The 12697-nt window shown below is 37.3% G+C and overlaps 1 protein-coding gene across 5 annotated transcripts in view; it reads right to left on the reverse strand.

Annotated features, from left to right (window-relative positions):
- The window catches only part of FRY (FRY microtubule binding protein), a 505098-nt gene that overhangs the window by 142060 nt on the left and 350341 nt on the right, over positions 1-12697 (reverse strand). For all 5 annotated transcript variants that reach the window (XM_027877678.1, XM_027877681.1, XM_027877679.1 and 2 more), the window contains 2 exons: positions 11563-11695; positions 5093-5200 (listed from right to left, as the gene is read on the reverse strand). In XM_027877678.1, coding sequence (XP_027733479.1) covers positions 5093-5200; positions 11563-11695 — 241 coding nt within the window. The remainder of the gene's footprint in view (positions 1-5092; positions 5201-11562; positions 11696-12697) is intronic.

Consider the following 12697-nt stretch of genomic DNA (forward strand, 5'->3'; position numbering starts at 1 on the left):
AAACAAAGGTGCTACATAAGGTCTAAAACAGGGGTTCTTAACCTGGGGACTCCTAAGGAGTCTGTGGTTTTCAGGGGGCCTGTGAACTCAGATGGTTAAAGAGCTACCTCTTTATCTTCATTTATATTTGGTTTCCTTTGAAATCAAATCCTTTGAAATCATTCCTTTGAAATGTATTTTATTTTATGCATTTAAAACCATTATTTTGTGAGGAGGTCCATAAATATCATTAGCCTACAAAGGGATCCATGACATAACCAAGACAAGGTTAAGAAACCTTGTTCTAAAGGAAAAGACTATTAGCGTAGAGGCGATCAGAGAAGGCTTCACAAGGGAAGAGGTAACTGCTGAGTGGGGCAGTAGAAAATGGGAAGGAAGCAAAGAGGCAACGTGAAGGGGGACGGACATTTCAGGGATGAAGAAAAAAGGAAGCAAAGGCATGGAGGTGAGATTGTGATGTATCACATATTAGATGCTTAATAAATGTTTGCTGAATTAAGAGGAATTAGGCAGTTTGAATATTAATTGGTAGGCCACTGGGAATCACTAAAGGATTTTTTTTAAGCACTGGCATGATATATCTAGATCTAGTGATAAGGAAGATTATTTTGGCAGCAATGGGAAGCAATGGAAGGTGGGGGAGAGTATCAGCAGGAAGATATTTTAGAAGACTGAGGCAACAGTCCAGGGAGGTAGGTGATAATGAGGCCCTGTGTTCAGCTGGCAGCAGGAGGCATAGAGATTACGGGATATATTTGAAAGACATTATAGTTTCAGAATCAGGTGAGTGGTTCTAAGAAGAAAAATCGAAGTTGGTTTTGGGGGAAAGAGGGTAAATGTGATTTGGGACATACTGAGTTTGAGGTACTGGTAGGACATCCAAGTGATGGCTAGAGATGCAGTTCTGGATTTGCAGCTCTAGAACTTGAGAGAGAGTACGCTTGGAGATACAGATTTTGGAAGCCATTTGCATAGAAATGATAGCTGGGGGTAGATCAGTCCCAGACTTATCCCTGCCATCCTGCCTCTACTCAGTTATTACTTCTACTTCTTCCCCATAGTAACCTGGATTCTGCCCTTGGGTCCCTCAACTCTGATGGGTCAGTGTTTGCCTTATCTTGCTGAGGCCCACGCCTCCATGCCCCTTCGAGTCCACACCATTCTAAGGCATGTCTCACCATCCCCTCCCTCTACTTTGCAGCCCCCCTTATATGTTATCTTCCCTAATTAGAATTCAGATTACTTGAGGGCAGGGATTATCTTTCTTCCCTGAATTTGTATCCCCAGCACTCATCCTAGTGCCTGGCACACATTAAGTGTTTGAGCATGAAGAGAGAAGAGTCAGAGGGATAAACACAGAACCTTGGGGGACACCCTTCTTCAGGGCTCAAAAGAGGGACCAGTAGAAGAGGCAGAGAAGGAATAGGGTTAGATGGGAGAACCAAGAGAGGCAAAGTCCTTTAATCAGGATGTCAAGAAGGGTAACACTTGGTATGACCTGAAGTTTTAAAAAAAAAACAAAAAACGCTAGGGGCAATGGAAAAATTTTAAAAAGTGCTGGGGCCAAGAGAAGGAATAAGAAAAAGGACTGCTCGGGGCAGCTATGTGGTGCAGTGCATAGAGCACCAGCCCTGAAGTCAGGCGGACCTGAGTTCAAAATGACCTCAGACACATAACACTTACTAGCTGTGTAACTCTGAGCAAGTCACTTAACCCCACTGCCTAACCAAAAAAAAAAGACTGCTGCTAGTTTTTTTCCTACTTTGTCAAGGACAATGCTCTTCAGACTATGAAAATGCTTAACAGGGAACCTGAGATAAATGAGAAGAGTATCTAGCTGCCCTCAAGGAGTTCAAGTCACCTAGTAAATTATATGGTGCAGTTAGATGGCACAGTGGAGAGAGTGCTGGGTCTGAAGTCGGGAAGACTCATCTTCCTGAGTTCAAATTCAGCCTCAGACATTTACTAGCTGTGTGACTGTGGGCAAGTCACTGAACTCTGCCTCAGTTCCTCATTTGTAAAATGAGCTGGAGAAGGAAATGGCAAACCACTCCAGTATCTTTGCAGAAAAAACCCAAAATGGGGTCACAAAGAGTCAGACATGACTGAAATGAGAGAACAGTGAATTATATACCAGGACACTGAAAGAAGCTGTACTACTCTTGGTGATCCTTAAGGAAATGTGGAGAATGGAAAAAATGCCAAAGTACTGAAAATAGGCAAATGTTCCAATTTTCTAAAAGGGAAAGAAATTAGAATTGTCAAGTTTTAGGCTGATTAGCTTAACTTTGGATTTCTGGATATATTAAATTCAGAAGTCATCTGCCTAGAGATGTTAATCGAACTCATCAAGGAAGAAAGTCTAGAGAAAGAAAAAAAGAGAAAGTAGACTGAGGATAGAGCTAGAGAGGATCTCCACATGCGGAGGGTAGGAGGAGGAGAATGACTGAGCCAAGGAGATTGAGAAGGATCAGGCAAACAAGGAGGACCAGAACCAAGAGAGAGGACAAGAAAGAAGCCCAGGAGAAAGCAACACTGGCCGAATCAAAAGTTACAGAGAGGTGAGACTGGTAATATTCTCTATCTCACAGGACTGTTCTAAGGATCAAATGAGATAACATAGGGGCTTTACAAGCCTGCAAGTACTAAATAAATGCTAGCCATTATCAACCTTGGTGAGAGGATTTTCAGTTGAATGATAGGGTCAGAAATTGAATGGCAAGGGACTGAGAAGCAAGTATTAAGTACAGAATTTTATATCCCTTTCTATGATTTTGATGGTGAGAGAGAGATGAAATATAGGGCAATAGCATGAGGTAGAGGCAACTGTTTTAATAAAGTTAATAAACTGTTTTGATAAAGTTGCTCTCTGGCGCTTTCATATATTGCCTGCCTTATATAGCTTCATTCTTTGGAAAAATACATGCTATTTGATTTGTGTCCTCTGAGTCCCTAGAATTTTTGAAGATGTCTATTTTGTGGGGAGGCTATAGGTCAAATAATTTTATCTGAGGTGACTTGAGTGAGGTTTTCTATGACAAAAGTTCTGTAATGGGCTCTGCCAACCATCTTTGCCATGTTCTTAATTTCTCCTCAAGACTTGGAGGCACAAGAATATTTATTTGTTCTTCTGGCTTATAAAAACAGCACCCATTGCCTTTGGCTTGGTAAGAATGTACATAATAATAAACATGCCACACTAAAAATAGCAATTGCATTCCAATGAAATCGAATAAAATTCCCTCCTCTAATGACTCAGGTCTTGTTAGATTAAACTGTTAAGAGAATTGTAAAGATCAGTCTTCTACATGGACTAGCCAGATACTCTGTCTTTAGCTCCCTGGGTGAGAGAATCCTATAAGGTCTCAATGTAGTAGTGTCACTGAGGTCCATGCAGATTCTGGAGAACAGAGAAGTTCAGTCACAAGATCATCTGAGTCCTGCCCCGAAACCTATCAATTTGGGCATTATCAAAATAAGAACTAGAAATATGGAATCGCCTCTCCAATCCTGTACTAAAGAAGAGACACAGAACCTGAGAAAGTCTTCCTATCTGCTTACCTTTAAATAATACATTCTCCTTTCTTTAATCTTTCCTTGGTCTGCATCTAGCCCTATCTTTTTATCCTACCAATTCAGCAGGAGTTAACAACCCAACTCTCAAGTATTATAGACATCTGGACAGAGCAGATAATAACAATTGCTGACCTTTACACAATGCTTTAAAGTTGGCAAAATATTTCACATATATTAACTACTATCCATAAAGGAACTGTTACTCTTGAATTGTAATACCTTTAAGGAGCAAAGAAGAAGTTAATTAAAAAGTTCACCCTGAGTCCACAGGAGGAAAAGAAAGACAAGATTTGAAATCTAGCACAATGTTAACTTTTTTTGGGGGGGGGGAAACTACTTAATATGTATGTGATATCATGCTATACACTGAAGAGGACACAAAAATTAATTGTCATGGGCCCTGATTTTAAGTGGCTTTTAGTGCAGTGAAAGGGCTAAAATATATTTACACATAAATAAAATATAACACAAAGCAATAGTGCAAAAATACATTGGAGATGTTCGAGCAGAGTGTTATATGAAGGTTGATGGATACAGTGATTATTTCCTGTTGGCAGAACATTGAAGGCTTCATTGAGGAGATGGAATTTTAGCTGGGCCTGGTTAGGATGGGTAGCATTTCAACTTGTTGAGTAAGCATCCAACTTCCCTATTTATTCCAGGGGCTCCTAAATACCTCTAGGATTAAATTCGAAGTCCTCTGCTTGGAATGTAAAGCTCTTCACAACCTGGTCCCCATCTACCTTTCTCCAGCCTTATCATACATTACTCCCCATCACACACTCTACAATTCGGACATATTTGTCTTCTTACTATTCCTCATACCTGACACGCAGTCTCTTGAATCCATGCCTTTGCCCTGGCCATCCTTCTCCCTCATTCTTGGAGTGCATTCCTTTCTCTCCTCCACTGTCAGAATCTTTTATTTCCTTCAAAGATTTGGCTGAAACGCTACCTTCCACAGGAAGCCTTTCCTGAGCTCCCCACCCCATTACTATTTATTTATTTTGTATCTACCTACATATTTACAAGTGTCTCACTGACAGAATTTTAGTTCCTTGAAGAAAAGGATTGTTTCACTCTTGTCTTTGTATCTCCAGGGCTTAACACAGATATGGTAGGTATTTAATAAATGCATATTCAGAGATGGAGTAGAGTATGGTACTTACTGCATTAAAAATTAAAATATCTTAGTATTATAATTAAAATAATTTCGACCTCACTTTGACCCTTAGGAGGTGATAGGGAACCGCTGGAGTTTAAGGGGAAAACTTTTGGAACAAGCGCTGCTAAATGTACATGACTTATTTGCCTAACTTAGACTATTTGTTCGGTGAAGTCAGGTTCCATTTCTCGATATCCCCCATAGTGCCTAATAATGGCTTGCTGACAGTATGTACCCTCTCAATATTGGTGATCGAGTTAACAACCATTCTGTCTTTTGGGAAATACTACCAACCACGGAAGTCAGTTGGAATCTGCTCCCCCAAAATCACTGCACTGTGTGCTCACTTACCTAGCCAGCAAGTCAATCAGCTCCAATTTGGACATCCCATCAGGAAGCAGTCGAGGAATTGCAGCAACACAGGTTCTGAAAAGGTCAATTTTTGGCTTTCTCTCACCCCTGAAAGTTGAAAACAATATTTATAACTAAAAAAAGTTCTGAAATTTTTTTAAAATGTGAACTTATATCTCTACCTGTACATATAGGTATGTGGGATCATAGAATTTTAAAGACAGCTATGTTAGAGACCATTTAGTCCAACTTCCTTAGTTTTCAGATCAGGAAACTGAGACCCTGAGAAGTTAATTGATCTGAACAAGGTCACACAGTTAGTTTGTGGCAGAGAAAGAAGGAGAATCCAGGGCTCCTCTTGGTCCAGCATTAAATTCATTATACTATAATTACTTTCTAACATATAAACAACTAGACTGGTCAGCTCCAAGAGATTTGAAAAAAGTTTAAATGAAAGACACAGCTGTGGATTGGAGGAAAAAATGTTTATGCACCAAAATGTTGATATCAGTATCATAGAATTACAGAATGTTAGAGCTGGAAGGGGCCTGACAGTCATTCAATTCAATTCTCTTATTTTATCTTATAGATGAGGAAACTGAAAGCCACAGACGGGAAAGGAATTGGTCAAAGTCACACAGGTAGTAAGTGGCAATGTCAGGATTAGAATCTAGGTCATCTGATGGCAAATCCAAAGCTCTTTCTACTATACTCTACCTATCATATTCTTAAGTGGTTTGCCATTCATTCTGTAGATCCATGGGCCCCAGTATTTACTGGCTATATTGAAAATATGAAAGCCAGTATGGAGTAATGGACAGAAAGTCAGTCCTGGAGCCAGAAGGACCTAGGTTTAAATTACATCTCTTACACATACTGGCTGGATGAGTCATTTAACCTCTTAGTGTTCTAAGCAACACTGAATCCACTTTAGTAGAAGGAGTTTTCTCATTTGGGAGATCCCTATAACAGTCAAATGATGGGTCCAATCCCTTTCCCTATCTCTATGGAAAAGATCACCAAAATCAAACATAAGTATGAGCATAGTATCAGTGAGGATTACACTACATTCATTCCCAAAGACAGCATTCAAAAATAGGGTATTAATGACATGAAGCTACAGCCTCCTCCAATAGGCAACTGAAGGTATCTCTTAAGAAGCTTATCCTCTTTTCTACATATTCCAGGGGAACACAATGGATCGAACACCAAAAATGTGTTCCATAACCTAGCCCTGTCTGAAAAATGGGCATAGCCATCCTACAGGGATAAGAGTACATTATATTTATGACCTCTGAAGTTACATAGACAGGAAAGAACTCTGTGAGAATATTTCATCTCCTTTTCAATCACATTGCTGAGAATGTGCAGGATGTATACAAGGCATACCTGCCTTGAGCATCCTGTCTGTCCTGTATTTACACTGTGTAAAATTAGCAAGGAAACAATACATTTCATGGCAAACTGCTTTGACTTTTCATTGTTTATACAGATGGTCATTTGACTTTCTGCCACTTACTTTCTCAATAATTTTATAGAAAAATGAAATCAACTAGAAATGTTTTAAGATAATTTACTTGTTGAAAGGCTATGATCATATATTTAAATTCTAACACCTTATTCTCTTCATAAAGAATGCCAGATTGGTTCAAAGTTAAAATCCTCTTAGGAAAAAGATAGTATTGAGAATGCAAAACAACTCAGAAGCTTGTCACTCTTTTTTTGGGTCATAATTTTCTCTCTAAATTTATTTTTTCAATTAAAGAAGCATCTATTTCCTATCTTTCCCACCTTACCTCCTCATTAAAAGAAAGAAAAACAAAACCTTACTAACAACTGTACATCATCAAAAAACCAAATTCCTACATTGGCCATGTTTCCAAATGTAGAGGACTCATCATGCATCTTGAATCTATCACCTCTCTGTCAGGAGGTAGGTAGCATGAGAAGTCATTCACTCTTGAAATGGTGTCTATAGCAAATACATAAATACCAAGTGGAATTCATTCTCATTACAACAGGAAAGTGACAGACAGACATTTTGCAATGTTTAGGATGATGTTTTGCTGTATGAGATTGTTTCTTAGCATGTATTTATAAGGGTTATTATCTTGAGTAGAGAACTGTTAATGCAAAAAAAAAAAAGTTAAATGCAGCATTCTGGGTTGGTTGAATAGCATAGAATGACATTCTAGTCCTTCTAGAAGACCTTTCTCATGAGTTCTATCTGATTCCTGAGATGTAATTTAAGCTGAGGTCTTTCAGGCTCCAAGTCTGGCTTCCTATCCACTACTCCATACCGGCTTTCATATTTTCAATGTAGCCAATGAAGTTTCTTCTATCTACTGATGGGAAGTTATGCCTTTAAACCAAACTTGAACCTGGTGATCTGACCTTGTTTTTCACTTGTACTAATGTATATAGATTAAAAAACTCTCCTAAGATTGCTTACCAGATGTTTCAAAGAGCTGGGATTAGTTTTAGAGCTGCCTGGAAACAGCTGACCTTGATTGGCTTAAAGCAGAAAATCAGCTCTGCAAGACTGATAAAGCATTGCCTGGATTAAAAACTTTAATTAGTTCATGATTTCCTCTTCCTCTCTAACTTTCTTTATGGGAAGCATGAGAACCATGAGCAACGTTTAACTAAAGAAACATTATTAGCAGATGTCAAATTATTTATTAACATTTTTATTATTGCTGTTATCTTTGGCCAGCTCAGATGTCCAATAATAGCATCACTCATAAAAGGGGCAAAGAATGGAGAGGTAGCGTCATTGAATTTTCAAATTCATGTCTAGAGAAGACAAAGGCTGAGAAAGTTGCAGACGCAACTGCAAACTTCAATTCCACAGATTCTTGGTTTCATGGACCCTGTTAAGTTAGGAAGCCCTAGCGATTTGCACAACCTAGTACGCACTTAATAATGTTTGTTAAATTGAATTAAGAGAGCTCCACTTTTACTAATTATATTTAACTCTTCTGGTTTTGGGTAACACCAGACTATTTTAAATGGCTTGTCCAGTTTCCATTTTATTTTTGGAAAGGTAGAATTAAAATTTCATGTTGTGTTCCCCCTCCTCCCTACAATGCACTGTGTATTTATTTTGTATTTATGCTATATTTATTTTCTGTGAACATTTTATATTCTGTGCATTTGTATATCCAATACCTAGCAGTACCTGGTTAATAATACACGCTTAATAAATGCTTGTTGATTGATTGATTGACATGGTTCTATCATGGAAAAAAATCAGCTAAATTTGTAAAACCTCACTTTATCTGTTATCCTGTCTGGGTTACTGAGGTTGGGGAAAGGCAATGATGATGATAATAATAACAGTTAACATTTATGTGGTACCTACTTTGGCTAGGCACTGTGGTAAGTGCTTTACAATTATTAGCTCATTTGATCCTCAGAACAACCCTAGGAGGTAGTTGCTATTATTATCCCATTTTACAGATAAGAAAATGGAGATAAACAGAGGTTAAGTGACTTGCCCAGGGTCCCAAAACTAGTAAGTCCATATCTGAACTCAGGTCTTCCTGACTTCAAGTCCAGCACTCTATCTATTATTCCATGAGCAAGAAGAATTTTCCATAAAGTTTTAGATGATCTGCTATATGATTTAAAAGATTCACAATTTGATCAATGTATATACTCCCTCTACTGATGGAGATCATAACCCTCCACACTTTCTAAGATGGCCTTTATGAATTGCTATGATCTAAAACATTAATCACTTGGTATTGGACAACCTGGTAGATAGAATGTAATGAGTCTCTCCAAACTTAGCTAGGCTGGCCCTTAGAGGCTTGACATGTAATCTGTTGTTAGGCCTACACTTGAAGCCTTTCCACCTTAGTAAGACCTGCCAGAGCTTAGATTCCACTGGAATTGTCTTTGATCACCCAAGGTCACTTGTCACATAAAGATGATAGAGTAGGGCTCGTTTACTACACAAATTAATTATTCGTGTATAGGTATGCCAACATTTTTTAGCATAACAACATTTGGGAGACTTTTAATCTATTTTTTTCTCTTGATCATCATTTATAATATCTATTAGGTCTTCTACTTATGGTTAGTCACTCAATAAACATTTATTAAGTACTTACTATTGTGATAAGCACTTGGGGATACAAAAAAGCAAAAGTCTCTGCTCTCAAGGAGCTCATAGTCTAATGAGAGAGATAATGATCAAACAATTATGTACAAGCAAGATACATATATAAATATACATAAGCATATATGTATAGATAACATAATGCATATATACATACATGTATGTATACACGTGTGTGTGCACAGAGATAGACATAGATATGACAAATTAGAGAGAATCAACAGAAAGAAGGTACTAGAATTAAGGGGGATTGCGAAAAACTTATTATAGAAAGTGAGATTTTAGCTGAGACTTGAAGGAAGCCAGGGAACCCAGGAGGAAGAAGCAAGGAGAGAGAATTCTAGGCATGGGGGACTAGGGTCTATATATCTTAATATAGTAGACAGAGTGCTGGACTTGGAGTCAGGGAGACCTGGGTTCAAACCCCACTTAGACTCATATTATCTGGAAAAGCTGCTTAATTCTCAGTTTTATCAAATCTAGAATAGGATAATGCTAGCACTTAGCTCATAGGACTGTTGTGGGGACCAAATGCGATATAAACAAGGTGCTTTGTAAGCCATAAAGTGCAATGTAAATATAAGCTATTATTATTGTTATTATTAACATCATTAAAAGAAATATTTTGAGGAAATTACCATTCAGAAGTAACCACTCTCAAATAGCATAAGTATAAAATACATACACATACATGTATAACAAGAAAATTTTTTAACATACCATTTGGGAGTGGTTATTTCCCAGAAGTATTTCCTTATGTATATCACATATTATATATATATATGTGTGTGTGTGTGTGTGTGTGTGTATAAAATTACTTATATAATATATATCACCAGTCAGCAGAATTATTTCCATACATTCTAAGAATATGGAAGAATGAAATCATTTCAGTTAGAGATTCTTCAACGTCTCTACTAAGCACTGGTGAGTTGAGAATCAAAACCCTGAATGATGTACTGATTAAGGATGATCTGGGTCAATCCCCAGGCAGACTTGGTGAGATTGCTGTGCAGATCAATCCAGAGCAATGTGAGCTCCACTTCATTCAAGCTCAGTGCTGGAGCTGGTCATGGAAATGCTCCATTCAGTGTTAGTTCCAGGATGAGAGGTGGGACGTAACTGTATGAATATGAAAATGCTGCTTACACGTGTAGGATTTTGTGTCCAGGCTGTCAGTTTTGATTTCTTTTACAGCAGTCACACAAACCTCTTAAAATGATTCTAAGTGCCCTTTCAAATACATAAAAATGCAGAACTCTAACTTAATCCTCTTATTCTCTTTTTTGGGATTTGTTTTTGCCTTTTTTTGTATCTCTATCATTTAGCACAGTGTCTGGCGCATAGTAGGAGATTAATAAATGCTGGCTGATTGAATGATTTTTGGTTAATTATAACTAAATTTACAAATCATAGGATAATTTGTCTCTAGCAATATCCAGTTACCAATCTGGATCTTTAGATTTTGGTTAAGAAAATGATCATAGTATAATATAATGGGAAGGTCAGAACATCTGAACTCTCCTTTATCTAGTATTCCTTAAAAACCAGTATTACAAATAATGACTAATATTTGTACAGTGCTTTAAGGTATGAAGAGTACTTTACAAATGTTATTGCATTTGATCCTCATAACAATCCTGGGAGGTAGGGGATGTTATTATCCCCATTTTACAGATGAGGAAACTGAGGCAAACAGAGGTTAAGTGACTTGCCCAGGGTCACACACTTAGGTCTTCTTGACTCCAGACACAATGTTCTCCTCATTGCCCCATCTATCAACTATGAGATAGCTGGTTTAACCAGAAATGGTGAGTGGGGTTCAATTACTTCTGCTCAATATGCTGGGAAAATTCTTGTGATGTTAGATACTGGGAAGAGATGAAGGCAATATTTATAAGGATGTGCTTTCTGGGAATTGGTAACATTCCACATGATATCACTACATGGGCTTGAAGTAGAGCTTGGCAGTCATTTACCCTTGCTCCACATCTCTTTCCTGAAAAAAAATATACGCACGAGTTCAGACACCCCTGGATATCTGCCTACTTTTTCCAATGTATGAGATACAATTAAGAGAGAGTGGCTAGTCCAGTGCCTTGTACACAGTAGGCACTTAATCTATGCTTGTTGCATTGAGTTGTTGAATTTTTAGGTTCATCCTAATTTCTGTAATTGGCCATAATATAAATGTTGGCAACCCCCCCCCCCCTTTTTTTTTTTTTTTTTACAATTTTAGTTGCAATAAAACTAAATGATGGGTTATATAAACCCATAACTCAGCATAGACTGAGTATAATATCAACATTCACTCACTCAAAAGTTAGTCCTTACTAGAACTTACGTGATCATGTCTTCAGGCTCTTTGTTTAACATCTGGACATTCGTCAGCATCATACATCTTCCCACTTCTTTATCAAGATGTCTTAAAATGTTGTCTACGGCTTTTCGTACTTGAGAGTAATACAGAGACATACCTAAAAAGATGGGCATTGTAACTGCATTTTTGACTACATACATCTTATTGAGGATTTCGAATGCCTGGAGGAAAAGTTAACCACAGGAATGTTATAAAAATAAGTCAGAAAAAGTATGTATTCTATATCACAAATACTACTGCCTCAATTTGAAATTTTGGTTCTTGTCTAACAAAAAAATCACATTATTGCTGATTAAATGAATAAATGATAAGTCTTATCCTAGATCAGTATTTTAATAGTTTCATAATACCAGCTGCTGAACTGTCAGTGTAGGATTTATTTTAATAGAATAGAGAAGAAAGGCTTTGAGGCACAATATAATTTAAAGTTAGGAAAAGAAGAATTAAACTTAACATTCTAGATATTCCCACAGACTGGAAATACTATGGTTTTATGGTTTTCTATTAAATATGGGATTAATGTCCTGCAGTAGAATGCAAATAGGGATTGAATGTAAATAGACACCTATAAAAATGGAATTGAAAAGCTTGGACCTCATCAAAATCACTGCCAATGTATATTGCTTCTCTGGTTCTGGCTTAAACCTTTTATTTTACCATACTTGTGAATTCTACAATTATAGCTAACTACTTTAATACAGGAAGTTTCTTCTCATGCTTCTTTCCTGTCTTGTTAGGTCATAAACCCAATATATTTGCTACTTGGCAATTATCATATGGATTCTTTACCAGATTTCTAAATTCTGGAGCTTTGCAGGAAACTAATATCAGAGCAAATAAACTCAACATTGTTTTGGTAAATAAAAATAAATTTTGTTGAGAAAATCTTATGTAAAGAAAAAAACTCAGTAGGCAACATGGCTCAAAGTAGGATTTAGGGTATTTAAAGCATATACTGGACAATCTGCTGTAGGACAACAAGAAAAAAACGAACTATAAAATAAAATTTTTCTGTTGGACTGTTTCATAAACAGGATTATCTCCTAAAGCACACAGATGTCTTGGAACATTACTGCAGATTTTGGATTATCAATATTAA

This window comes from Vombatus ursinus, unplaced genomic scaffold (genome assembly GCF_900497805.2).
Source record: "Vombatus ursinus unplaced genomic scaffold, bare-nosed wombat genome assembly UNPS02014813.1, whole genome shotgun sequence".
NCBI lineage: Eukaryota > Metazoa > Chordata > Mammalia > Diprotodontia > Vombatidae > Vombatus > Vombatus ursinus.